The sequence below is a fragment of the Aphelocoma coerulescens genome, chromosome 29, assembly GCF_041296385.1.
Source record: "Aphelocoma coerulescens isolate FSJ_1873_10779 chromosome 29, UR_Acoe_1.0, whole genome shotgun sequence".
Taxonomy (NCBI): domain Eukaryota; kingdom Metazoa; phylum Chordata; class Aves; order Passeriformes; family Corvidae; genus Aphelocoma; species Aphelocoma coerulescens.
In genome coordinates this window covers 3,402,348-3,427,288 of record NC_091042.1, presented here as the reverse complement: position 1 = coordinate 3,427,288, position 24,941 = coordinate 3,402,348, and the positions used below count along the sequence as shown (strand labels likewise).

The 24,941-nt window shown below is 60.5% G+C and overlaps 2 protein-coding genes across 4 annotated transcripts; one reads left to right on the top strand and one right to left on the bottom strand.

Annotated features, from left to right (window-relative positions):
* The first annotated feature begins 410 nt into the window (after positions 1 to 410).
* On the top strand, positions 411 to 19,421 carry COL2A1 (collagen type II alpha 1 chain). Its single transcript, XM_068997526.1, has 54 exons — positions 411 to 567; positions 2,266 to 2,469; positions 3,289 to 3,305; positions 3,526 to 3,558; positions 3,676 to 3,708; positions 3,828 to 3,881; positions 4,066 to 4,170; positions 4,588 to 4,665; positions 4,950 to 4,994; positions 5,078 to 5,131; positions 5,222 to 5,275; positions 5,390 to 5,443; positions 5,536 to 5,589; positions 5,678 to 5,731; positions 5,908 to 5,952; positions 6,053 to 6,106; positions 6,214 to 6,258; positions 6,377 to 6,430; positions 6,509 to 6,607; positions 6,736 to 6,780; positions 7,311 to 7,409; positions 7,870 to 7,923; positions 8,497 to 8,604; positions 8,831 to 8,884; positions 8,991 to 9,089; positions 9,666 to 9,719; positions 9,804 to 9,902; positions 9,990 to 10,043; positions 10,192 to 10,245; positions 10,537 to 10,590; positions 10,726 to 10,779; positions 10,868 to 10,912; positions 11,127 to 11,225; positions 11,312 to 11,419; positions 11,508 to 11,561; positions 11,752 to 11,805; positions 11,909 to 11,962; positions 12,075 to 12,128; positions 12,218 to 12,325; positions 12,444 to 12,497; positions 12,590 to 12,643; positions 13,173 to 13,334; positions 13,415 to 13,522; positions 14,430 to 14,537; positions 14,725 to 14,778; positions 14,918 to 15,025; positions 15,367 to 15,420; positions 15,527 to 15,634; positions 15,837 to 15,890; positions 16,177 to 16,284; positions 16,701 to 16,989; positions 17,248 to 17,435; positions 18,174 to 18,416; positions 18,752 to 19,421. Exons 1-54 carry the CDS (start codon positions 411 to 413, stop codon positions 18,896 to 18,898), a joined length of 4,536 nt encoding a protein of 1,511 aa, XP_068853627.1. The 3' UTR covers positions 18,899 to 19,421.
* Positions 19,422 to 21,137: 1,716 nt separating this feature from the next.
* On the bottom strand, positions 21,138 to 24,731 carry TMEM106C (transmembrane protein 106C). 3 transcript variants are annotated; one of them, XM_068997618.1, is made up of 8 exons: positions 24,611 to 24,731; positions 23,900 to 24,122; positions 23,738 to 23,801; positions 23,215 to 23,374; positions 22,994 to 23,134; positions 22,797 to 22,846; positions 22,493 to 22,546; positions 21,915 to 22,136 (listed from the first exon to the last, which is right to left on the bottom strand). In XM_068997618.1, exons 2-8 carry the CDS (start codon positions 24,090 to 24,092, stop codon positions 22,013 to 22,015), a joined length of 786 nt encoding a protein of 261 aa, XP_068853719.1. In that variant the 5' UTR covers positions 24,093 to 24,122; positions 24,611 to 24,731; the 3' UTR covers positions 21,915 to 22,012. The 3 variants fall into 3 exon arrangements, with proteins under 3 accessions (XP_068853717.1, XP_068853718.1, XP_068853719.1); XM_068997616.1 differs by lacking the exon at positions 22,797 to 22,846 and having other exon boundaries at positions 21,138 to 22,136; XM_068997617.1 differs by lacking the exon at positions 22,797 to 22,846 and having other exon boundaries at positions 21,138 to 22,136; positions 23,900 to 24,100.
* Positions 24,732 to 24,941: the final 210 nt, after the last annotated feature.

Genomic DNA, 24,941 nt, shown 5'->3' with positions numbered 1-24,941 from the left:
GGGGTAAAAATGGAGTGGGATGGGGTGGGATGTGGTGGAGAATGGGGTGGGCTAGAATGGAATGGGCTGCGCCGCCTCACCCCTCGCATCCCCCAAACCCTGCATCCCCCCCTCCGCTGCGGGGCCGGGGCCGTACCGGGGGGGTCCCCGCGGGGGCCCGGCCCGGTCCCTCCGCCCGCGCTGGCCCCGGTGGCGGCCGGGCGGGGGGGTCCGGAGTGGACGGGGGAGGGCTCGGGGCCACCGAGGGAGGGTCCGGGGGGCCCGGGGGAGGGCTCGGGGGGCTCGCGGGGAGGGCCGTCCCGGCTCGGGTTACAGCGCCCGGGGGGCGGCGGGGCCGGGACTTAAACGGGGCCGCGGGGCCGAGCGGGCACTGCAAGCCCCGGGCGCGGATCGGGCGCAGCCGCCTCGCCATGCCCGGACACCGCCCGGCTCCAGGCGGCCGCCGCTCGGAGCCCGCCGCCACCGGCCGGGTCCCCGCCGCCACCGGGGCCGCCCCCCGGCCGCCCCTCCTGCTCCTCCTCCTCCTCTGCCTCGCCGCCGCAGCCGCCGCGCAGGACCGGGACCTCCGTGAGTGGCCGGGGATGGGGACAGGGAGGGGACGGAGCGGGGACGGAAAGGGGTGAGCAGGGGAAAGTTTTGGGGCACCGGCGGGGGGGGGGGGGCGAGGGGGACACGTTGAGGGAAAGCTGAAGGAGGGGAGAGGGGGACAGCGCGGGGACACCGGCGAACAATGGGGACAGAGGGGACAGGGAGCGGAAAGGGGACGGGGGACAGCGGGGGACACCATGGGGACATCGTGGGACAGCGTAGGACGGTGTGGGATGGACGGGGAGAGTTTCAGAGCGGCAGGGGAGGGCAGCTTGGAGTGTGGGGACAGCAGGGGACAGCGGGAGGAGAGTGGGGGACAGTGTGGGGACATCGGGGAAAGTGCCAGGGGAATGTGGGCGCAGGGGGGGCAGTGGGGGACAGGGAGGGACACGGGGGGACAGCACGAGGAGAGTTGGGGACAACGGGGGACAATGGGAAATTAAGTGGAACAGGGAGGGACAGCCTGGGGGGCAGTGGGAGGACAAGGTGGGGCAGGCAGGGACAGACAGTGGGACACTGGAGGATGGCACAAGGCAGGGGGAGGACACCGTGGGAACACTGGGGGACAGTCTGGGATCCAGGTGTGTGGCGTGGATGGAGTTTAGGGGCGGTGGGGAGGGACAGGGACAGCCTGGGATGGCCGGAGGGGCACAGGTGGGACATGAGGACAGCAGGTGACAGTGAGGGGACAGAGGGACAGCCAGGGGTGTAGGAGATGCGCTGGGGCAGGGGGATTGGCAGAGACAGTGGGGGACAGGCTGGGGACATGGGGGACTCCCTGGGATAGTGGGGGGACAGCCAGGGGACAGCAGGGTCCGGTTGGGGTCACAGGGTCCAGCTGGGGACAGGGGGTGCACTGAGGGCCAGCCCTAGGCTGTGTCCTGGGGACATCCCTAGCGACACTGAGGTACAACCTGGGGTCCCAGGGGACACCTGGGGACCCTAGGGCACCTCCGGGGACACTGGGACACATCCCAGGGACCCCGAGGGACACTCTGGGGACCCTTTGGGTAGCCGGGGACACCTGGGGGACATTCCACAGACCCTGGGGACACCTGGGGACCCCGGCGTGCAGCCTGGGAACACCAAGGCACCTCCTGGTGACCCCCCAGGAGTACCCGGGTACCTCTGGGCCACCTGTGAGTTCAGCCTGGGGACATCAACCCCCCTTGTCCCCGAACCTGTGGGGACACCGGTGCCACGGCCCGTGTGCCACCAGAGCCGCGGGGACCTCGGGGACACCCGGGGGGACCCGGGGAAGGGGCGGGGGGGTGGGGCTGCTCGAGGCTGTGTCCCCTTCGCTGCTTCGGGGGCTCAGAGCGGGACTGGCACTGCCACCACCCCCCTGCTGGCTGTCCCCGCGCTGTCCCCGCAGCCGAGGCTGGCAGCTGCCCGCAGGATGGGGCTGGTAGTGCCACCACCTCCCTCCTGGCTGTCCCCGCGCTGTCCCCGCGCTGTCCCTGAGCTGTCCCGCTCACCGGGGGTTGGGGCCCCATTGGTGTCCCCTTCCTCCTGCTCCCCGTGCTCCGGCAGGGCTGGCAGTGCCACCACCTCCCTCCTGGCTGTCCCCGCGCTGTCCCCGCAGCCGAGGCTGGCAGCTGCCTGCAGGACGGGGCTGGCACTGCCACCCCCCTTACCCCGCGCTGTCCCCACGCTGTCCCCGCGCTGTCCCCGCAGCCGAGGCTGGCAGCTGCCTGCAGGACGGGCACCGCTACAGCGACAAGGACGTGTGGAAGCCGGAGCCGTGCCGGATCTGCGTGTGCGACACGGGGACGGTTCTGTGCGACGAAATCACCTGCGAGGAGCTGCGGGACTGCCCCAGCCCCGAGATCCCCTTCGGAGAGTGCTGCCCCATTTGCCCCAGCGAGCAGCCCAGCGGTTGTAATTTATTTATTCCCCCTAATTAGTTGATTAATAAATAAATTACGCGGCCATGGATGGCGGCATCCATGCGGCAACACAGGGAAAAGGCAACTTCACCCAAAAAAAACCTGGGGAAAAATCGTCCCCAGGGGAAAAAAATCCGGTTTTACCCCCTGGAGAAGGTGGGGTTGAAAATTTGGAGGTTTTGGGGTTTTTTAGATAGAAAAAATGGAGGGAAATCGCCCCCGGGGGCAGCCCAGTAGTTGTAATTTATTTATTTCCCCTTAATTCCTTAATTAATTACCTAGACATGGATGGCAGCATCCATGCGGCAACACGTGGAAAAGGAAACTTCACACCCCAAAAAAATTGAAAAAATCGGCCCCCGGGGAAAAATCATTGAGGTTTTTAGCCCTGGTTGAGAATATGGAGGGTTTGAGGATTTTAGACAGAAAAAATGGGGGAGAGGCAGGAGGGGATTTGCACCCCCGGCAAAGGGGTTTGGTGGAAATCCCCTGAAATTGTGGGATTTCACCCCAGAATGAAGGAAAACCCCTACCCCACTTCCTCCAAAACCCCAAAAGTTGCCTTTTTTTAACCCTTCCCTGCCCCAGCCAGGGGGGGATTAAAGGGTTGAGCGCCCCCCAAAAGCCTCCAAACCACCCCAAAAAAGCCCCCTCGCTGCTGGCCCCGCTTTGGGGGAGCCCCCAGTGCCCCCCAGTTTGGCCCCACAGCCCCCCCAGGATGGAGCCACCTTGTGTCGCCCCTGCCCCAAATTCGTGTCCCCTCCCCTCATTAACTTCTCTTTATTTTTCTTTTCTTTGGGGTACCCTGCAGGGAAGCCCGGCCCCAAGGTGAGCAAATTTGGGGGGGGGTTTGTCCTGAATTTTGGAGTGGGTGATTTTGGGGCTTTGCGGGGTTTCGGGGAGAATTTTGGGGTGGTTTTGGGGTCTCTGGGTTCATTCCTGGGGGAGTCAGCAAGAGGAATTTTGGGGTGGTTTTGGGGCCTTGGGGGGATCAGAGAAAGGAATTTTGGGGCGGTTTTGGGGTCTCACCCTTTGCTTTACCCCGCAGGGACAAAAAGGTGAACCCGGTGACATCAAAGATGTGAGTGGGGGGGGACACCCCAAAAAGGGGCTGGGCCGGGGGGCGGGGTTGACACATCCCAAAAAGGGGCTGGGACCCTCCCAGCCCTGATGTCGTCCCCCCTTTGTGTCCCCACAGGTCGTAGGACCCCGAGGACCCCCGGGCCCGCAGGTGGGAGTGGCTCCGGGCCGGGAAATCTCTGGAATTTTTGGGGGAGGGGGGATCTGGGGGGGGGGGGGGAGGGGATTCCTGACCCCCCCTCCCATCCTGCTCCTCCCCTCCCCCTGCAGGGCCCCGCAGGTGAGCAGGGACAGCGAGGGGACCGCGGCGAGAAAGGGGAGAAGGTGAGAGGGACTCCCCCAAAATCCCTAAAAATCCTCTGTGAAACCCCCAAATCCCCAAAAATCCCTAAAAATCCATTGGGAACACCTCAAAACCCCCTGCGACCTCCCCAAAATCCAAAAAAATCCCTTTTTTTGTCCCACCCAAAATACCCAAAAATCCCTTTTTTTGTGCCCCCCATCCCAGGGTGCCCCCGGTCCCCGGGGCAGGGATGGGGAACCCGGAACTCCAGGAAATCCCGGCCCCCCCGGCCCCCCCGGACCCCCGGGACCTCCTGGCCTGGGGGGGGGGGTGAGTATTTGTGGGAGGGGTTAGGGGGTTAGGTTGGGGGGTAGATGGGATTTTGGGGGGATTGGGGGGGTTTGAGGGGAATTTGAGGGTGTTTCATGGAAATTTGGGGGAACTTGAGGGGGATTTGGAGGAGATTTTGGGAGGTTTTGAGATGATTTGGGGGGGATTGAGGAGACTTAGGGAGGTTCTGAGGGAGGTTTTGGGATGATTTGAGAAGTTTTGAGGGGAATTGGGAAGATTTTGAAGAGTTTTGAGGGGGATTTGGGGTGGTTTTGAGGGAATTTGGGTGGGTTTTGAGGGAATGTGGGTGGGTTTTGAGTGCAGTTGCGGAGGTTTTGATGGTAATTGGGTTTTTTTGAGGGGAATTCAGGGGTTTTTTGGGGGTGTCTGGGGTGCTGAGCCCCCTTTCCCTGGCAGAACTTTGCAGCTCAGATGGCCGGGGGCTTCGACGAGAAGGCCGGAGGGGCTCAGATGGGCGTCATGCAGGGACCAATGGTAATCTCCCCGCAAAATCCCCCCAAATCCCCTCAAAATCCCCCTCAATTCCCCCCAATTCCCCTCAAAATCCCCCCAGACCTCCTCAATCCCCCCAAATCCCCACAAAACCTCCCCAAATTCCCCTCAATTCCTCCCAAATCCCCCTCCAAACCCCTCCCCACCCCTGTGCAGACTGATCCCATTCTGGACCCCACTCCAGGATCCCCAGTTTTGGGGGATCTCCCCAATTTTGGTGGCTTTGGGGGTGTCCCCCCCCTTGTGACATCGCTGTGTCCTCCCAGGGCCCCATGGGACCCCGCGGCCCCCCCGGGCCCTCCGGCTCCCCTGTAAGTACTGCCCACCCCCCCCAAATTTTGGGGCATCCAGGCTGGCTGGTGCCACCCCCACTGATGTCACCTTGTCCCCACAGGGTCCCCAAGGATTCCAAGGCAACCCCGGCGAACCCGGCGAGCCTGGTGCTGCTGTGAGTGTCCCCAAATGTCCCCAAACCCCCTCAAATCAGGGCACTGCCACCCCCCAGTGCCACTCATTACCACCTCTCTGTCCCCTTTAGGGTCCGATGGGTCCCCGGGGACCTCCAGGACCTCCTGGAAAACCCGGTGATGACGTGAGTGACATTTGTGACATTCAGCTGTGGTGGCAGCTGCCGAAGCTGAGCTGAGAAGGGACAAAAAGTGACATTTTTGTGTCCCCAACCCTCTCAAATCCCATTTTCCCGCAGGGTGAGACCGGCAAACCCGGGAAATCCGGCGACCGCGGCCCCCCTGGCCCCCAGGTGAGCGTGGCACCGGTGGCCCTGCGACAAAGTCACCGTTGTCCCCTCGCTGTCCTCTCCCTGTCCCCAACTCACCCCTCTCCTGCCCGCAGGGCGCTCGTGGCTTCCCCGGGACCCCCGGCCTGCCTGGAGTCAAAGGCCACCGGGTGAGTGCATGTCCCCTCCCTGTGTCCCCCGTGTCACCCCCGGAGTGGCTCTGTCACTGTCACACCCCTGCTGTGTCCCTGTCCCCAGGGCTACCCTGGCCTGGACGGTGCCAAAGGAGAGGCGGGAGCGCCCGGAGCCAAGGTGAGAAGGGGTGACAGTTGCTGGGGCTGGGGACAATTCCCCGGCTCTGGTGGCCGTCCCCACGGCCCAGTGAGCATCCCAGTGACACCAGGGGACGGTCCCCTGGCTCTGGTGACCGCCCCAGTGACACCAGGGGACCGTCCCCGTGCCGCGCTCACCACTGCTCCTCCCCGCAGGGCGAGTCCGGCTCCCCGGGTGAGAACGGCTCCCCCGGCCCCATGGTGAGTCCAGCGCTGGGAGAGGGAAACTGAGGCACGCCCGGGAGTGCTCGGGAGGGGGCAGCGCCCCCTGGGCCTCACCTGTCACCCTCTGTCCCCACAGGGTCCCCGCGGGCTGCCTGGAGAGCGAGGACGCCCCGGCCCTTCGGGCGCTGCGGTAAGAGCAGTGTCACCCGCGGCCCTGGTGGCACCCGGGGGTGGCAGGGGGGACCTGTCCCCCCCCCGTGGGGACCCCCTGTGACCGCTGTCACCCTCTCCCTGCAGGGCGCTCGTGGCAACGACGGCCTCCCTGGCCCAGCCGGACCCCCTGTAAGTCCAGGGGGGGTTGGCACATCCCCGGACCTTGCGTCACCCCCCCGAGGAGACAGCGGGGTCCCCCAGGACCCCCCCGAGCCCAGGGGGACCCTCACGCTCCTCTCGCCCCCAGGGTCCCGTCGGCCCAGCAGGAGCCCCCGGCTTCCCCGGTGCCCCTGGCTCCAAGGTGAGGGGAGAGGGACGATCCCGGTGGGGACAAGAGGGTCACGATGTCACCCTGACCCTCTTTGTCACCCCCCCCCAGGGTGAAGCAGGTCCCACAGGAGCGCGGGGACCCGAGGGTGCCCAGGGGCCCCGTGGAGAATCCGGGACCCCCGGCTCGCCCGGCCCCGCCGGCGCCCCCGTAAGTCCCTGTGTCCCCTCGCCCTGGTGGCTCTGTCCCCGCCGTGTTGTCCCCTGAGCTGGGAGAGGCGGGGACGGGGCCGGATCCGGGGAAACTGAGGCACGGAGCTCAGCGGGGTCTGCTCGTAGGGGAACCCAGGTACCGATGGCATCCCCGGAGCGAAGGGATCAGCGGTGAGCGGGGACGGGGACAGGGATGGGGACAGGCGTGGGAATGGGGTTGGGAACAGGGATGGGAATGGGGACGGGGATGAGGACAGGGATGGGGATGGGGACAGGGACAGGGATGGGGTGTCCCAGCGAGTCCCTGGGACTGGGAGGGGACTGGCCCGGGGTGAGGAGCAGCTGCTGAGGACTGCGCTGGGATTTGGAGACATTTGAGTCCCCTGGGGGAGCACTGAGGGATGGGGGACACTGGGGAGTATTGGGGGACGCTGAGGGACACTGGGGGACACGGAGATGAGGGGGCATATTGGGGGGACGCTGGGGGACACCAAGGGGACAATGGGGACACTGGGTGACATGGAAATGTGCGGAGACACCAACGGGACGCTGGGGGACACTGGGGCTGCAGGGACAAAGGTAGGAATTGAGCTGCTGGGGGACAGGAGCTGCTGGCGGAGGGGCGGACACTGGGGACAGTGGGAACACTGAGGGGAGCACGGGGACGGTTCTGGGTCCCTGATGTCCCCCGGTGTCCGCAGGGCGCCCCGGGCATCGCTGGCGCTCCAGGATTCCCCGGCCCCCGCGGCCCGCCCGGACCTCAGGGAGCCACCGGCCCGCTGGGCCCTAAGGGACAGACGGTGAGAGACCCCCGATGGCCCCCGGGGACCCGAGCACGCCCGCTGACCGCACCCCGGACACTGACCACGCCCAGTGACCGCGCCCCGGGCACCGCCCACGCCACGCCCACTGACCGCAGCCCACCCAGTGCATGGGCACGCCCCTTCTGTCCCAGGCCGCGCCCCCTTAACACCTTCCCCTTTTGGGTGTCCCCTCCCCAAAGTCACACTCGGGTCATTCCAGGGTCACCCCCGGGTCACTCCCCGGGCACCCGGCCCTGACCCCTGAGGGGACACTGGGGGGGGGAGGGGGCTGGGGATGGGGAAAGGGGTGGGAATGGGGACAGGGATGGGGACAGGAATGGGATCAGGAGTGGGGACGTGGATGGGACGGGAATGGGCACAAGGACCTGGAGGCCAGGCCGGGGGTGGGGTGGGGACAGCCCTAGGGACGCTGTGACTTTGTCGTCCCCCTCCCCAGGGCGAACCCGGCATCGCGGGCTTCAAAGGCGAGCAGGGACCCAAGGGAGAGACGGTGAGTGTGGGGGGGGCACCCGGAGCCCCCGGCCAGGGTCCAGCCCTGACCCCTCACTGACCACCTGAGTGTCCAGCCCCAGCCCCATCACTGCCCATCCAAGGGTCCAGCCCCTGCCCGAGGTCCATCCCTGACCCCTCACTGCCCACCCGGAGGTCCAGTCCCAGCCCCTCATTGCCCACTCGAGTGTCCATCCCTGACCCCTCACTGCCCATCCCCGTGCCCATCCTCAGCCCCTCTGTCCCCACCGCCACCGCCTCGGCCCTAATGAGTTCATTCCCCTAACGAGGCCCCTCGAGGGGCAGCGTCCCCCTCCCCGCGGGGGGACAGTGGCGGGGGGATGATGGGACAATGGCCGCAGTGTTTGCGTGTCCCCCCTTGGGGACATCCCTCCGCCTTGGGGACATTTTCCCCTCGCCTCATTAACCACCCTCAATGGGGCCCCGCTGAGCCCGGCGCCAGCAGGGACATGAGGGGGGACACGAGGGGGACTCGGGTTTATGGGATTTGTCCCCGGAGGGGTTGGGGAGGGGACTAAGGCTCCTCGTGACCCGTTTTCCTCCTTGTCCTCAGGGCCCCGCAGGACCCCAAGGTGCCCCCGGACCGGCCGGGGAGGAAGGGAAGAGAGGAGCCCGTGGAGAGCCCGGAGCTGCCGGACCTTTGGGGCCACCTGGAGAGAGGGTCTGTGGTCACCCTGATCCCAAAAATGGACCCTGATCCCCAAAAACTGACCTCAATCCCAAAAAACTCCCCTGACGCCAAAACCCTCCTCCTCTTCCTCCTCAGGGCACTCCCAGCAATCCCAAAAACCTTCCCAGACCCCAAAAACCAACCCCGGATCCCAAAAATATTCCGCAGATCCCAAAACAACTCCCTTGACCCCACAAATCCTCGTCTTCCCCCACAGGGCGCTCCCGGCAATCGCGGCTTCCCCGGGCAGGACGGGCTGGCCGGCCCCAAGGTGGGACTTTGGGGACACCAGGGGTGTCCCGAGGGGGACAACCCCAAATCCACCCCAAATGCCCCCAAATCCCCCCAGACTGACCCCAAATCCCCCCATCCCGCAGGGGGCCCCAGGTGAGCGTGGCCCCGCTGGCCTGGCCGGCCCCAAAGGAGCCACCGGCGACCCCGGACGCCCCGGAGAGCCCGGCCTGCCCGGAGCCAGGGTGAGGGACAGCAGTGACCCCAAAAACGGGGACGGGGTGGCACCTGTGAGGTCTGGAGGGTGGGTGAGGGGGCTTGAGGTTGGTAAGGTGGTTTTGGGGGTGCTAAATGTGACTTTGGGGTCGGTGAGGGAGTTTTGGGGTCGGTGAGGGGGTTTTGGGGTCAGTGACGGGGTTTTGGGGTTGGTTAGGGTGTTTTTCAGGTCAACGAGGCGATTTTGGGGTTGGTTTAAGGTGATTTTGAGGTTGGTAAAGGTGACTTTGGGGTTGATAAGGTGCTTTTGGGTCACTAAGGTCCTTTTGGGGTTAGCCAAGACACCCTTTGGCATCAAGACCTTTTTTGGGGTTTCATCTGGTGCTCTTTGGTGCTAATTAAGACCATTTGGGGTTATTTAAGACGCTCTCTGCTAATTCCAACACTCTTTGGGATTCCCAAGGTGTATTTGGAGTTTCCAAAAATCCCCTCTGGGGTTCCCCGCTCCTTGTGCGAAGCACAGCTGCCCTTTGGGGTCACCCCATGGCCATGGGGTCAGGCCCCCCACACCAAGGGACGTCCCCAAACCCTTTTTGTCCCCACAGGGTCTCACTGGCCGCCCTGGGGATGCCGGACCCCAAGGCAAAGTCGGCCCCACGGTGAGTGACACCCCATAAGGGGTTTGGGGTTGTTTGAGGTTTTTTGGGGTTTGGGGTGGGGTCCTGACCCCGCTGTCCCCACAGGGTGCCCCCGGTGAGGACGGGCGCCCCGGACCCCCCGGCCCGCAGGGGGCTCGGGGCCAGCCTGGCGTTATGGGATTCCCCGGTCCCAAAGGTGCCAACGTGAGTATGGGCCCTGTTTTACCCCTAAAAAAACCCCCAGGAATTCTCCCCGGTGCCTGGAACCCCAAATCCTCCATCCTTTTTTAGGGTGAGCCTGGAAAAGCCGGGGAAAAAGGACTTCCTGGAGCGCCGGGGCTGAGGGTGAGGTTTTCTGTCCCCACAAACCCCAAAAAGTCCCATTTTGGTGCTGCTCCACCCTAAAAGCCCCCGAGGGGGAAACTGAGGCGTGGGAAGGGGGGAAATGGGATTTATGGGATTTGGGGCTCAGCGGGGTTTCCCTTCTCTGTAGGGACTTCCTGGCAAGGACGGAGAGACTGGAGCTGCTGGACCCCCAGGACCTGCTGTGAGTGAAACAGGGCAAGCGCTGGATTGGGGCTAAAAATCCCAAATTTGGGCTAAACACCCCCCAGATCTGCTGGGGGATCCCAAAACCCACAAATCCCTGGCCCACATGGTCCTGGGGCTTTTGGGATCCCCAAAATCCTGGGGGTGGGGGGGAGGTGGGAAGCCTGAAATCCCAAAGGTTTGGGGGTCCTTGAGATCTGTCTCTTGTGGATTTTGGGGTCCCCAAAATTTTGGGGTGGGAGAAGCCTGAAAAGGTTTTTGAGGTCCTTGAGCAGCATCCATCCCACAGGGCCCCGCAGGGGAGAGGGGAGAGCAAGGAGCCCCCGGCCCCTCTGGCTTCCAGGTGAGCACTGGGATGTGGGATTTGGTATTTGGGGTTTGGGATTCAGGATTATTTGGGGTTTGGGGTGGGGGTGGTGCCACCCCAACCCCAGAGTCTCACTGTCACTGCCTTCACGTGGCTCCTGTCCCCTCCCAGGGGCTGCCAGGGCCACCAGGTCCCCCCGGCGAGAGCGGCAAACCTGGAGATCAGGTGAGACCCCCCCTTTCCCCCCCAGGTGGGGTCGGGACCCCCAAATCTCCCAGGCCTGACCCCAAACCCGTTTGTCCCCTTCCCACAGGGTGTTCCCGGAGAAGCTGGAGCCCCTGGGCTCGTGGGTCCCAGGGTAAGTGTCACCTGTGAGGGGTGCAGGGGTCCCACAGTGTCACCCGTGAGGGGTGCAGGGGTCCCACAGTGTCACCTGTGAGGGCCTTTGGGGGGTCCCAGGGCATGGTTGTCCCCACCGAGGACCACCAGCTCCGTGCTGCTTCTGTCCCCATCCCACCCCCCGGTGCCACCCATCCCGGTGTCCCCTCCTGAGCTGTCCCCGCTGTCCCCAGGGCGAGCGCGGCTTCCCTGGTGAGCGCGGCTCTCCCGGCGCCCAGGGCCTGCAGGGGCCCCGCGGCCTCCCCGGCACGCCCGGCACCGATGGACCCAAGGTGGGTGAAACGATGGGACAGCGCCAGGTGGTTCAGTGCCAGCACGGTGGGGGTGGCACCCCAATAATGTCCCTTTGCTGCTTTAGGGCGCCACTGGCCCCGCCGGCCCCAACGGCGCCCAGGGACCCCCAGGGCTGCAGGGGATGCCCGGAGAGAGAGGAGCAGCCGGAATCGCCGGTCCCAAGGGGGACAGGGTGAGTGAAGGCTACATGGGGGTCACAAGGTGTCACCAGGGCCACCAGGGCTCAGCTGGGCTCACGCTGGCCCTGTCGTGCCCCGCAGGGAGACGTCGGAGAGAAGGGACCTGAGGGAGCCCCCGGAAAGGACGGAGCTCGCGTGAGTGAGACGGGGACAGGGGGAGGAGGGGGCCGGGCAGGGACACTCCCGGTGGCCAGCCTGGGACACTCATGGTGGCCAGTCAGGGATGTTCATGGTGGCCAGTGAGGAACACTCTTAGTGGCCTCATCATCATGGTGGCCATCCAGGGCCCCTCCCGGTGGCATCACCATCCCCTCTGTCCCCACAGGGTCTGACCGGTCCCATCGGCCCCCCTGGCCCTGCTGGCCCCAACGGCGAGAAGGTGAGACCGGGGTGGCCCCAGGCTGCTCCCGCCTGGATAGACCCCACCGGATCCCTGGGGCAGACCCCCCCTGACCCCACAACTATCCCTCCTTCTTTTCCAGGGCGAGTCCGGCCCCCCTGGCCCATCTGGAGCCGCGGGTGCCCGCGGTGCCCCTGTAAGTGCCACCTGTCCCCCCCCGGTGTTGCCGGTGCCACCTGTCCCCACTCCGGTGCTCACAGTGCAACATTTACCCCATTCCCTCAATTTTCCCCCCATTACCCCCACAGGGAGAGCGTGGAGAGCCCGGGGCCCCCGGCCCCGCTGGATTCGCCGGACCCCCGGTGAGTTCTGTCCCCGCTCTGTCCATGTCCCCTGCCCGTCCCTGTGACCTCAGTCTGGCTCTGGCTGCTGACCGCTGACCCTTTCCCAGGGTGCTGATGGACAACCCGGAGCCAAGGGCGAGCAGGGGGAGCCTGGCCAGAAGGGCGACGCCGGTGCCCCCGGGCCCCAGGGTCCCTCCGGGGCTCCAGGCCCGCAGGTGGGTCCAGCTGGGACCCCCCAAATTGGGGCTGAGCCCTTCCGGGGGTCCCTCATCCCAGGAGTTCCAGGAATCACTGCATCCTGACTGTCCTCACCCTTTTTCTGCTTCTTCCCAGGGTCCCACTGGTGTCACCGGCCCCAAAGGAGCCCGGGGCGCTCAGGGACCCCCGGTGAGTGTGGGGGGATAGGGGAAGGGGATGGGGGTGGGAATTAGGGGATGGGGGAGGGGCGGGATCTGAGCCCCTCTCGCCTCCATCCCCAGGGAGCCACCGGATTCCCCGGAGCTGCCGGACGCGTTGGACCCCCCGGCCCCAATGTGAGTGTGGGGGAAACTGGGACCACTGAGGGGAAACTGGGATCACTCGAAGCAGCCAAGATCGCTTGGGAAGATCTGGGATCACTCAGGACAGTTGGGATCACTGGGGGAAAACTGGGATCGTTTGGGAACAGCTCATTTGGGGACAGTTGGGATCACTGGGGGAAAACTGGGATCGTTTGGGAACAGCTCATTTGGGGACAGTTGGGATCATCTGGGGGCAGCCAGGATCCCTCAGGAAGCTCTGGGATCACTCGGGACAGTTGGGATCAGCCGGGATCGCCGACCCCCAGCTCTGGGGCTGGGCAGCCGCCACTCCCCACGATGTCCCCGAACCAAAGCCACCCCCGGGTGCCACCCACCTTCCAAGGGGACGTTCCCAGCGCTCTCCAACCCCTGGGCAGCGCCAAGACTGGGATCAGGAATGGCTCAGGGATGGCTCAGGACTGGGACCAGGAATGGCTCAGGGATGGATCAGGAGCATGGAAACCTCTCCTGTGTTCGCTCTAACCCTGCTCTCTCCCCCCAGGGTAACCCCGGCCCCCCTGGCCCCCCCGGCTCCGCGGGCAAGGATGGCCCCAAGGGCGCACGGGGCGACGCAGGACCCCCGGGCCGGGCGGGGGACCCGGGGCTGCAGGGCCCCGCCGGCCCCCCCGGCGAGAAGGGCGAGCCCGGCGAGGACGGCCCTGCGGTATTTGGGATTTGGGGACACCCCCCCGGGCCCTCTGCCACCCCCCCGAGTGGCGCTGACCCCTCTCTGTGTCCTCGCAGGGTCCGGACGGCCCCCCCGGTCCCCAAGGGCTGGCAGGACAGCGCGGCATCGTGGGGCTACCGGGGCAGCGTGGCGAGCGTGGATTCCCGGGGCTGCCCGGGCCCTCGGTGAGCGAAACCCCAAAAAACCCCACAGTCCAGGAAGAAATGGGAGCTCATCAGAGGCAATTTCGTGGCGCGGAAGGATTTCGGGAGGGTGCGGAGTGGTGGAAGCTGCTCATCCCCATCCCGGCATTTCTGGGATCGCAGCTCTTTCCATGCCCAAAAAATGTCCCAAAACCTCCCGAGGCTTTTCCCCACTGACCCGGCCGCGCCCAGAGCAGCGTGACACCTTTTCCATAGGAATTTGCCACCATTCCCACCTCTTTCCCACCGGGAATTTGTGCCCCCCGAGCTCTGGGGAAAGTTTGTGGCCGATGAAGGCTTGAATTCCCTCCCTTTCTCCCGATTTCCTGCTGCTCTTCCACCCTCAATCCAAAGGGCTTTGGGGCCAAATCCCGGCTCTGTTCCGCATCCCTGGGACAGCCGGGGATGTGCAGGGATTCGGGAGGATTTAATTCCTGCATGGAAATTCCAAGAGCTGTGACCCGGAGCCGCAGCTTTTGTGCTGCTCCAGCCTGGAAAAAGGGATCGGCGGGGCTGGGAGAGGAGGATGAGGGCTCGGGGATGTGGAGCGGCAGGAATTGGGAATTACGAGACCTCCCCAGATCGTCGTGGAATGGTTTGGGGTGGGAAGGGACCTTAAGGATCGTCATTGCCACCCCTGGAATTGTCCCTGGACGGGGCTTGGAGCCAGCCGGGAGAGCGGCAGGTGTGGGATAAACGGGGCTGGATGAGCTCGGAAGTCCCTCCCAAAAAGTCCCGCGATTCCATGATCCCGTTCCAGGGCTCAGAAATCCCTGAGGGACGCACGGAAAAGCGGAATAAAAGCCCGAATCCAATATTTCCCAGCCCCTTGAGCAATGATCTCTCATCCCGGACTCACTCCCGCGGGGGTTTTCCCGTTTATTTTTAGGGAGAGCCTGGAAAACAGGGAGCGCCTGGATCTGCTGGAGACCGCGGACCCCCCGGCCCTGTGGGACCCCCCGGGCTGACCGGGCCAGCCGGAGAGCCTGGACGGGAGGTAGGAAAATTGGGAATGTCTGGAATATCCAGGATGGATCCCTGGCTGATCCTGGGGGGGGGGGGGGGGACAGCCCTAAGGGTGCTCCCGGGAAATGCCGCCGCGTTTTTGCCGTGGGATTTTGCTAGGAAAAAACAGTTTTCCCTCTATCCCAAAGGCGAAAGCTGAATTTCTCCCCTTTTCCCAGGGAAGTCCCGGCTCTGACGGACCCCCGGGCAGGGATGGGGCGGCCGGAGTGAAGGTGAGCTCATCCCGGGTTTCTCAAGAACCGGAATTCCCGGGATTCCTGACCCTGGTCCCGGATCTCTCCCGTTATCTGTGTGTTCCCCAATCCCAGAGTCGGGATTCCCGGGATTCCTGATCCCATTCCCTGTTCACAGGGCGACCGTGGCGAGACCGGCCCCGTGGGTGCTCCCGGCGCTCCTGGCGCTCCAGGAGCTCCTGGCCCCGTGGGACCCACTGGAAAACAGGGAGACAGAGGAGAGACGGTGAGCAGGACGTGCCGGGATCGGGGGAGAGGGAATTATCGGGAATCATCCCAAATCCAGGGCATGGAGCTGTTCGAGATCATCTGGGAATGGCACCGGGAACAGCTCCTGAGGATTCCCGAGGATTCCCGGGAGCCTGGTTTGGGATCTGCCTGGGAGCTCCAGGAGATAAAACTTGGAATTGAACTGGGAGCTCCAGGAGTTGGAAATTGGAATATCTACAGTGCCTGGGAATCCCAGGAGATAAAACTGGGAATGAGCCGGGAATCCCAGGAATTAAATCTGGGAATATCTGCAGTGCCTGGGAATCCCAGAGCGAACTCTGCTCCTTTCTCCCGCAGGGTGCTCAGGGTCCCATGGGTCCCTCCGGCCCCGCTGGCGCACGGGGAATGCCGGTGAGTGATTCCTGCACATCCCGCCCGGAATTCCCACTTGGGATCCCGGTTTGGGGTCCCAGTTTGGAATCGGCCCTGCTCCTGACCCGCTGTGTCCCCCTTGCAGGGTCCCCAGGGCCCACGCGGGGACAAAGGCGAGGCGGGCGAGGCCGGTGAGCGTGGCCTGAAGGGGCACCGGGGCTTCACCGGGCTCCAGGGGCTGCCCGGGCCCCCCGTAAGTCCCAGGATTTGGGATCACAGCCTCCCATGGATCCCAAATCCCCCATTCTACACCCCAAACCCCACATCCCAAACCCCACATCTCACATCCCAGCACCCCAAATCCTGAATCCCACATCCCAAATCCCACATTCCCACACCCCAAATCCCACATCTCCCATGGGATCCAAAACCCTCCACCTTCCCATCCTTCCCAGGGTCCTTCTGGAGACCAAGGTGCTGCCGGGCCTGCAGGTCCCTCCGGGCCCAGGGTAAGTCGTGGGATTTTGGGGGGAAAACAGAAGAAAGTGGGGGAAAACATAAAAGGAGCCACCTCTGAGCCCCGCCTGGGCCCAGGGTAAATCCTGGAATTTTGGGGGAAAAACAGAAAAGGAGGGAAAAGCAGAAAAAGGGGCACCTCTAAGCCCCCCCTGGGTGCAGGGTAAATCCTGAAATTTTGGGGAAAAGTGGAAAAGGCGGCACCCCTGGATCGATGCCACGCCCAGGGGTGGCAGCTCCGTCCCTGGCACACCCCGAGCCCCTTTTGGTGTTTTTCAGGGTCCCCCCGGCCCTGTGGGCCCCTCGGGCAAGGATGGCTCCAATGGGATGCCCGGGCCCATCGGCCCCCCCGGGCCCCGCGGGAGGAGCGGCGAGCCCGGCCCAGCGGTGAGCGGGGAACTGCGTGGGAGTGGATCCAGCGGGGCAGGGATCCAGTAGGGCAGGGTGATCCAGCAGAGGAGGCAGATCCAGGTGGCCAAGGGGTTAGGGTTAGAATGAGGGGAGGGGGATCCAGCAGAACAAAGGGATCCAGCAGAGGAGAAGGATCCAGAAGGATGAAGGGATCCGGAAGAGCAGGGGGATCCACGAGGAGAGGGGATTAGGGTTAGAATTAGGGGCAGGGGATCCAGCGGGGCAGAGGGATCCTGCGGGGGAGGGATCCAGTAGGATAGGGGGGTCCAGAGAACAAAGGGATCCAGCAGGGCAGGGGGTTCTGGTTAGGATTAGGGGCAGGGGATCCAGCTGGGCAGGGGGATCCAACCCCCAGCCCACCCTGCCGTGACCTCACCTCCTCCCTCCCGCAGGGCCCCCCCGGGAACCCCGGCCCACCCGGCCCCCCCGGGCCCCCTGGCACTGGCATCGACATGTCGGCGTTCGCAGGGCTGGGGCAGCCCGAGAAGGGCCCCGACCCCGGGCGCTACATGCGGGCGGACGAGGCGGCTCCGGGGCTGCGGCCGCACGACACTGAGGTGGACGCCACCCTCAAGGCCCTCAACAACCAGATCGAGAGCATCCGCAGCCCCGAGGGCTCCCGCAAGAACCCAGCCAGGACCTGCCGCGACATCAAACTCTGCCACCCCGACTGGAAGAGTGGTGAGAGAGAGGCTCCGGCCCTGCGTCCATCCCTGTGGCCAGTCCCTGCCTCCATCCCTCTGTCCACCCCTGTCTCCATCCCTCCTCCATCCTTGTGTCCACCCCTGTGTCCATCCATGTCCATCCCCGCCTCTATCCCCTTGTGCACCCCTTCCTCCTCCTCCCCTCCACCACCCAAGTGGACGCCCAGGACGGTGCTGGCCTTCTCACTGACCCCCACCACCTGGTGGTCACTCACTCGGTGCCCTCCGACCGCAGGCGATTACTGGATCGACCCCAACCAGGGCTGCACCCTGGACGCCATCAAGGTCTTCTGCAACATGGCCACGGGGGAGACGTGCGTGTACCCCAGCCCCGGCAGCATCCCCAGGAAGAACTGGTGGAGCAGCAAAGCCAAGGAGAAGAAGCATGTCTGGTTCGCCGACACCATCAATGGTGGCTTCCACGTGGGTGTCCAGCCGAGATGGGGTCAGGGAGAGGGCTGGGGGTGGAATTTTATGGAAAAGTTGGAGTTATGTCCTTCTTTGGGGTGAAATTTTTGGCTGTTCTATCAGATACTGGGTGATTTGAGGATTTTAAGGAAATCTTGGAGTTGATATCCATCCTTGGGGTGGAATTGGTGGGTTTTGGATCACATATTGGCTGATTTAGAGACTTTATAGAAAGTTTGGAGTTGATGTCCTTCTTTGGGGTAGGGTTGATGGGTTTTGTACCAGAACTGGTTGGTCCAGAGAATTTTATGAAAAACTTGGTGCTATGACCTTCCTTAGGGTCAAATTCATGGTTGTTGGATCAGAATTGGTTGATTTAGAGGTTTATATTGAAAGTTTGGGGTTGATGTCCTTCCTTGGGGTGGAATTGGTGGTGGTTGGATCAGCTATTGGGTGATCTTGAGGATTTTATGTAAAGTTTGGAGTTGCATCCTTCTTTGGGGTGAAATTTTTGGTGGTTCTATCAGATACCGGGTGATCTTGAGGATTATACAGAAATCTTGGAGTTGATGTCCGTCCTTGGGGTGGAATCGGTGGTTGTTGGATCAGAACTGGTTGATTTAGAGGCTGTTATGGAAATCTTGCCATCAGGCCGTGACACCTACACCCCTCTGGGAAAGCAAACTCTGGGAATTCCCCCAAAATTCCCAAAAAAAAAAAAAAGCTGGCTGAAAGCCTCCCTTCCCCCTGCAGTTCAGCTACGGCGCTGAGGACCTGGCGCCCAACACGGCCAACATCCAGATGACCTTCCTGAGGCTGCTGTCCACCGAGGGCTCCCAGAACGTCACCTACCACTGCCGCAACAGCGTGGCCTACCTGGACGAGGAGTCAGGCAGCCTGAGGAAGGCCCTGCTCATCCAGGGCTCCAACGACGTCGAGATCCGTGCCGAGGGCAACAGCAGGTTCACCTACAGCGTGCTGGAGGACGGCTGCACGGTGCGTGCTGGGGGAGGAGGCAGGGAATTGGGGCAGGATCCTCGAATCGTGGGGTTAACGAGGTTGGAGGAGACCTCTGAGGTCAGCAAGGGCAGTTTGTGAGCCGATGTCACCTTGTCACCAAGTGCTGCCACTCCAGGCTCTGCTTCAACACCCCCGGCTGGCGATGGTGTTCCAGAGGTCGTGAGGCCAAACCCCATTTTCCGACATTTTTCCCTCAGAAACACACCGGGAAGTGGGGCCCCTCTGTGCCTGACAATAAATTGGGGTTCAAACTGAGATTTAGAAGGTTTTAGAACATTAAATAACACAATTTTTACCCATTTTTCCCTCAGAAACACACCGGGAAGTGGGGCAAGACAGTCATCGAGTACCGCTCGCAGAAGACCTCACGCCTGCCCATCGTGGACATTGCACCTATGGACATTGGGGGACCCGAGCAGGAGTTTGGGGTCGACCTCGGCCCCGTCTGCTTCTTGTAAAAAAAAAGGATTTTTTTGTTGTGGTTGTTTGTTTTTGGTTGTCGTGGTTTTTGTTTGTTGTTGGTTTGGTTTTTGTTTTTTTTTAAAAAAGCCCAGCCTGATTCCTTAAAAAAAAAACCACAAAAAATGGGATCCACCCCAAAAAGGAGCTGAGAAATTCTGCACTGAAAGGGCTCACCCCGAATCAGGGAGCAACCACCTCGTGCCAACACCAGAATCGAAGGAAAAACCCATTAATATTTATTTATTCTCTTCCTGGAAGACCTGTTTTTGAGGTCAGGTGGAGGTGGGAATGTCAGTGATCCCTTTTTCCTGGAAAAAAATGGGATTTCGCCAGTCCAGGTATCAAAAAATCCCCTCCCTGTCCCAAATTTTCCCCTTCCTCCAAGCAGGAGTGTTCATGTATAATATGAGTTTAAAAAACACAAAAAAAAAATTCAAAAAATGGTGCTATTCTTGTAAAACAAGTCTGTATTTTTTAACATCCGTTGGTATAAAATGAAAAAAAAATCTAAAAAAAAAACTTTTGGTGGAAAGTAAAAGTTGAGTTGGTTTTTCTTTTCGGGTGTGTTTGCAGCAATTAAAATCTTTCCTCCCCATTTCAGCTATTGTAAAATCGCTTAGGTTAGGAAAAAATCCCTTTTAAATCCTCATTTTGGGTTAAAACTGCAAATTTTTTTTGGTTGAGATACTTCAAACTAAGGGGGAAAAGGGGAAAAAAATAAATTTAAAAAAAAGCCAAAAAAGGGAAAATCTTGAAAGTGAAAATTTTAAAGTGGAAAAATCTTAGAACAGCAAGAGGTTTAATTGTGGAACTCTTGTCCCATAATTAGGATGGGGACAATCCTGGTGTCACCAGGCCAGGGGTGACTGTCCCCTCCTCCCCACGGATTTTATCCTATTTTTTACCTGCAGAAGTTCAATTTTGGGCTGTTTTGCAGCACTGGAAGTGGGAGACTCCGTGGCCCTCACCTCTTGTCCTGCCGTAAAAAATCCCGTATGGAAATTCTTCTCCTCACCAGACTGTTCATTAGAGGGGAAAAGCTCAGAAATGGGATTTTTTTTTAATGATCCTGAAGAAAATCAGCCCAGTGACCCCGAAGAGCCCCAAACCTGCTTGGATTTCACATGCAGGAGGCCCCAGGCAGCTCCTAAGTGAGGAATTCCTGAGTTTCATCCCAATTCTCCTCTTTTTGCCTCTGTGGATGGCAAAACTTTGCTTGGAGAAATTATAACTTGAAAAGATTTTAAGAAACAACTTTTAAAAAGCCATTTTGGGGCACAATTTATGTTTTAAACCTTCCCCAGCTTTGAGCACAGCAGCTGCCAGCTGTGGCCAAGCACCAAAACACTGGCAGGGGACATTAATTAAGGAGGATTGGGGGATTAAAGAGGATTTTCCACCTAAAAGTGCCCTTTAAAAGGCTCTCCTAATGATGAGGGCTCTGCACAAAGGATTTCAGGTCAAACCTTTCCCCTCCTGGCTCAGCCAAGCAGCAAATTTGGGGGTCCCTGCTGTGGGCAGCCCCCTCTCCCCCCCAAAAAATCCTCCAGGATTCTTGGAAAAGTGGGATGGGGCTTGGGGTAAAGAGGGGGAAAGGGAATGTGGGGAGATCCACGAAAAATCAGGATTGAACCCAGCCAGGAGGGGAAGAAAATGGAGGAAAAGCAAAGTTTGGGATTTCTTCTTTTTCCTTAAAAAAGTGAAAGGAAAACTCAGCGGGAATTGGGGGATTTGTGGGAGAAGTTTGGGGTCACCAGGGAAGGAGGTTGGGATTGGGATTCTGGGCACTGGTCCCAGCTGGGAATGGGCACCTGGTTGAGTTTTTTCCCCCAGAAATCCTGGGAAAAGCTGTGAAAATTGGGATTTTTCAGCCTGGAGAAGGGAAGACCTTCCCAGGAGAGCTGGGAATGGGTTTGGGACAAGGGACAGGACACAGGGAGTGGCTTCCCACTGGGATTTGGAGGTTTAGGTGGGATTTTGGGAAGGAATTCCTCCCTGCGAGGGCAGGGAGGCCCCGGGATGGAATTCCCAGAGGATTCCCCATCCCTGGGATGGTGGGAGGTGAAATGGGATGAGCTTTAGGGTCCCTCCCAACCCATTCTGGGATTCCATGGAAACCCATCAGCAAAACAAGGATTTTTGGGAAAAAAGCCACCAAAGGAATAACCCCAACAGAGCATTGGATTTAGGACAAATCCAGAGCTTTTCCTTAAAAAAAAACAAAGGACAGCACACTGAAAGATCCAAATCAGGTTTAATGAACAATTCAGCCCTAAAAACGCTGATTCCTGGGGCAGGAATCTCTCGTTGGAAAAGGGAGCAAAGTGTGGATTTTATGTCACTGTCACCCAAAAATCAGGGAATTTTTCCACTGAGGAAGAATTCCCTCACCTGTGGCTGTGCCTGGCTCTCGAATCCCATGGGAAACGAGGGCTGAAATTCCAGCAGAAACCTCCCAAAAAGGGGCAAAATGCCAAAGGGCTGTGGGGGCCGAGCTGCCAGCTGGATTTTCCTCGGGATAGCAGCCGGCAGGAATGTCCAGTTCCCGGCAGGGAGGCCTTGGAATCCCAGCCTCCCACAGAACCCCCTCAAATCCCTGCTGATTTGGGAAGTGGAGCACAAAAAGCAGCCAATTCCCAGATCTCAAACCCCAGGGAAGAGCCTCTGGATGCCAGACGGGTCAGAGCCACGGGAGAAAAGGAGGAAAAAGCTCATTCCAAAGATTTGGGTTCCTCTGCCTCCTTCCAGGGTGTGACAGAGGCACATTCCCAGTGGGATTGTCCCTTTTTGAGGTCCTGAGGTGCTGCCACCACTCAAGAACAAGAAAATAAATTTATTCACCCTGAAAAAAATAAATTCATTCCCCCCAAAACACCCTGACAGTGCCCAGCTTCCGAAACAGGTGCAAACCACGGGAAATCTTCGGGATTTCAGCCCCTAATTCAGGAGGGAAAGTTCCGGATTCCTCCCCGAAAAGGAAGGGAAGGAACAACCCCCAGCAGGGCTCCAGAAGGCCCCAGAGCTGCCAGATTTGGCCCTGCAGAGCCACTCACGGTCCCTCTGCTGCCAGTCTGAGGTGGCTTCGGGTCCCTCTGTGCCCCTGGGCGCCGTCAGGGTGCCCCTCGTGCCAGGGGCAGCAGCGGGGCCGTGGAGTTGGAGCTGCAGTCCAGGTAGTGGAAGGTCTCCAGAGAGCTCTGGGTGCTGTGGCCAATGTAGGAGAGCTTCACCGAGGTCCTGGCAGGACAAAGGAACAACCCAGCAGGTCTGTATTCATCACACAATTCCTCTTTTATAAAAAAAAAAAAAAAAAAAAAAAAAAAAAAGGCAAATTCCTGAGGGTTTTGGTGAAAAAGTGGGAATTGCAACACCTGGAGGGAGCTGTGTGCTCTGTCCCACGTTTCACACTCCTGGGCTGGATTAAAACCTGACCCTGAGGTGGATTTGGGGTGAATTTGGGGGAAATCCAAACAGGATTCTCTCCCTGGAGCCCAAACCCGTGGCTGCAATTCCCTTGGGATTCAGGAACCCCAGAACAGAATCTTTGAGGGGGGAAAAGAGGCCCAAAAACCCAAAGCAGGAGCAGCTACTACCTCATGAGGATCACGATGTTGTGGACCTTCACCTTGGGCAAAGTGCAGAAAAAACTGGAAAAGATCAAGGAAATCAGTCAGCAGGGGGGGAAAACTTGAGGAATTTGGGTTTTTTTGGCAGCTCCTGCTGGTATTTTTCACTTTGGTGTTAACAAAACCATCTCACAGCAGCTCAAGAAAATTCCTGGCAAAGTAATTGAGCAGGAAAAGTGAGTGATTTTCATAGTAATTTCCCAAATTTTAATCAAAGCAGCTTCAACCCTCTCTGCCCCCCAGGTATCTACAAGGAGCAGTAAATCCTTACTACACATAGGACAGGGATCCCCCCAGCTCTGCCTTCACGGTGAAATTCACCTGGAACAGAGCAAAAAAACACCAGATTTCAGTGCAATTTGATCACCCTTCAACCCCATTTTTGGAAGGAGTGGACAGAGCAAAAGCTGCTGTGGCCACCGGACACCGAAATTCCAAGGTGCAGCTCCCAGAACTCCCAGTCAGTACCAGTTTGTCCCTCAGGGGCTGGATGTTGGAGACGTTGGTGAGCTGCTGGCTGCCCACCACGGTGTTCATGTACTGCACCTGGCTGCTCAGGCTGCTCACTGCCACCGAGTAGAAGTTGGAATTCCTGATCCTCAGGGTGGCCTGGAGGGGACAGAAACAACCCTGACCTTGCTGGCTCATTCCCCTGCTGGTTTATTCTCCCAAATCCATGGAAAATTTACCGTGATGGCCAGGAGGACAGCAGAGTTCTTCCTGTCAAACCACACCTGGACCACCTTAATGCCATCATCATCCACCAGGACTGAGTGGGGGAAGAGGAAGAAAACGCCCAGGCCAGACAGCAGCAGGCAGAGCAGCACTGAGAGCAGGACATAGAGTTTCCTGGGAAAAAACCAGGGAATTCTTCACCTCCTCTGCAAGATTCGGATCCTAAAAAACCTAAAAAATCCCACCTTATATTTGGTTTCATTGGAAGAGGCACCCAAGAGCTGCTCTTACATTTTTAACATCAGAATTGCTCCAAATCCTCCTTTTTTACACATTTGGAGTTGGGTAATGAGCAACCAAAGCAGCATTTTGGGGGTTTTTTTGCAGTTGCTCCCAAAACTCCAGCATGGGGATGGAAGGGAGTGGGATCGTTGTGCCCACAGTGGAAATATCTAAAATCATGCTTTAAATCCTATTTTTTGGGGTGAAAACAACCCCTAAATGCAGCAATAAGTGATATAAGAGCTCCTCCCTTACGTTCTCTGAGGACGAAGCCGCTGGTCGCTGTAGGGGATCAGAGCCACTAACTCGTTCACCTGCTCTGGGAAGCAAAATGGGAACAACACATTAAAAAAAGTGACCTTTTTTTGCTGTTTAAAGCTGTTTTTTGGGATGTTTAGGCCCCAGAGGAGCAGCCACCTGTGGGGATGCGGCCAGTGCCTTGGCAGGTGGGACAGGTGACACTGTCCTGGCCCGTGAATTCCATGTAGGGAATCTTGGCCACGTCCTCCACGGGTTCCTGGCTGTCCAATAAATCCTCATCCTTCTCATCCTCAGCCTTCCTCTGGCTTGGGGCAGCGCTGGCAGCAGACAGGGACAGCACAGAGCCCATGGTGGCAGCTGGCGGGGACAGTTCTGTCACCTGGGAGAGGCGGCAGGAGCAGCTCAGGGGTGTTAAAGGGGTTCTGGAGCCATTTCTAAGCTACGGCGGCCCTCTCAGGGGTCCCAAACCCACCACAAAGTGTCCCTATCCCCAAGGGGCTTCCCTGGAGAAAGGGACACCTGGATGGGGTTCATCTCCAGCCCCTCAAGGCACCCTCCCCTCCACTGAGAGCAGCATCTCCTCAGGAGGCCTCCACCCCCAAAAAAAAGGTCCCAGGCTTGTCCACAACCCCTCAGAACCACCCCCAGAGCCCCTGAGACCCCACGAGAGGAACAGGCCCCGCTATGGACCCCCCAGACCCCCACCTCAGAGACCCCCCCTCATCCTCAGGGACCCTCTCCCCTCAAGAAACCCCCTTTTAAGACCTCCCTCCCCTCAGAAACTCCCTCCCTCACAGACCCCATCCCTCACAGACCCCATCCCTCAGAAACCTCCCCCTTTAGAGACCCCCCCCCGCCCCCACGGACCCCTTGCCGCCGCAAGGACCCCTTCCCTCAGCGCCCTCCGGCAGGGGGCGCCACGTTCCCGCCACGAGCGCGCGCCCCGGGCTCGACACGGCCGCAGCCCCACCCCCCGTTCCTGCGCGCAGCCGCCGTCGCTATAGCAACGGCGCCGGAGGGGGGGTGGGCCTGGCCTCGCCATCGCCCCGCCCAACAGCCCCCAGCAGCGGGGGGCGGGGTTAACGGCCACGCCTACTTGGTGTGGTATTGCGTCACAGGGGTGGGCGGGGCTTGGGTTCACCTAAAGCGCACGCGCCAACTCCCGGGGGTGGGGTCGGTGACCACACCCTTCATTTTG

What these genes read in the sequence shown, in the direction of transcription:
- COL2A1 (XM_068997526.1), top strand. Translation starts at nt 411, where the DNA reads ATGCCCGGACACCGCCCGGCTCCAGGCGGCCGCCGCTCGGAGCCCGCC. An exon ending in CCGGTGCCCCTGGCTCCAAG is followed by an intron (nt 6,431 to 6,508) that starts GTGAGGGGAGAG and finishes ACCCCCCCCCAG; the next exon opens with GGTGAAGCAGGTCCCACAGG. An exon ending in CTGGACCCCCAGGACCTGCT is followed by an intron (nt 10,246 to 10,536) that starts GTGAGTGAAACA and finishes TCCATCCCACAG; the next exon opens with GGCCCCGCAGGGGAGAGGGG.
- TMEM106C (XM_068997616.1), bottom strand. Translation starts at nt 24,092, where the DNA reads ATGGGCTCTGTGCTGTCCCTGTCTGCTGCCAGCGCTGCCCCAAGCCAG. An exon ending in CTGTCCTCCTGGCCATCACG is followed by an intron (nt 23,135 to 23,214) that starts GTAAATTTTCCA and finishes TGTCCCCTCCAG; the next exon opens with GCCACCCTGAGGATCAGGAA. An exon ending in AACATCGTGATCCTCATGAG is followed by an intron (nt 22,137 to 22,492) that starts GTAGTAGCTGCT and finishes TTGTCCTGCCAG; the next exon opens with GACCTCGGTGAAGCTCTCCT.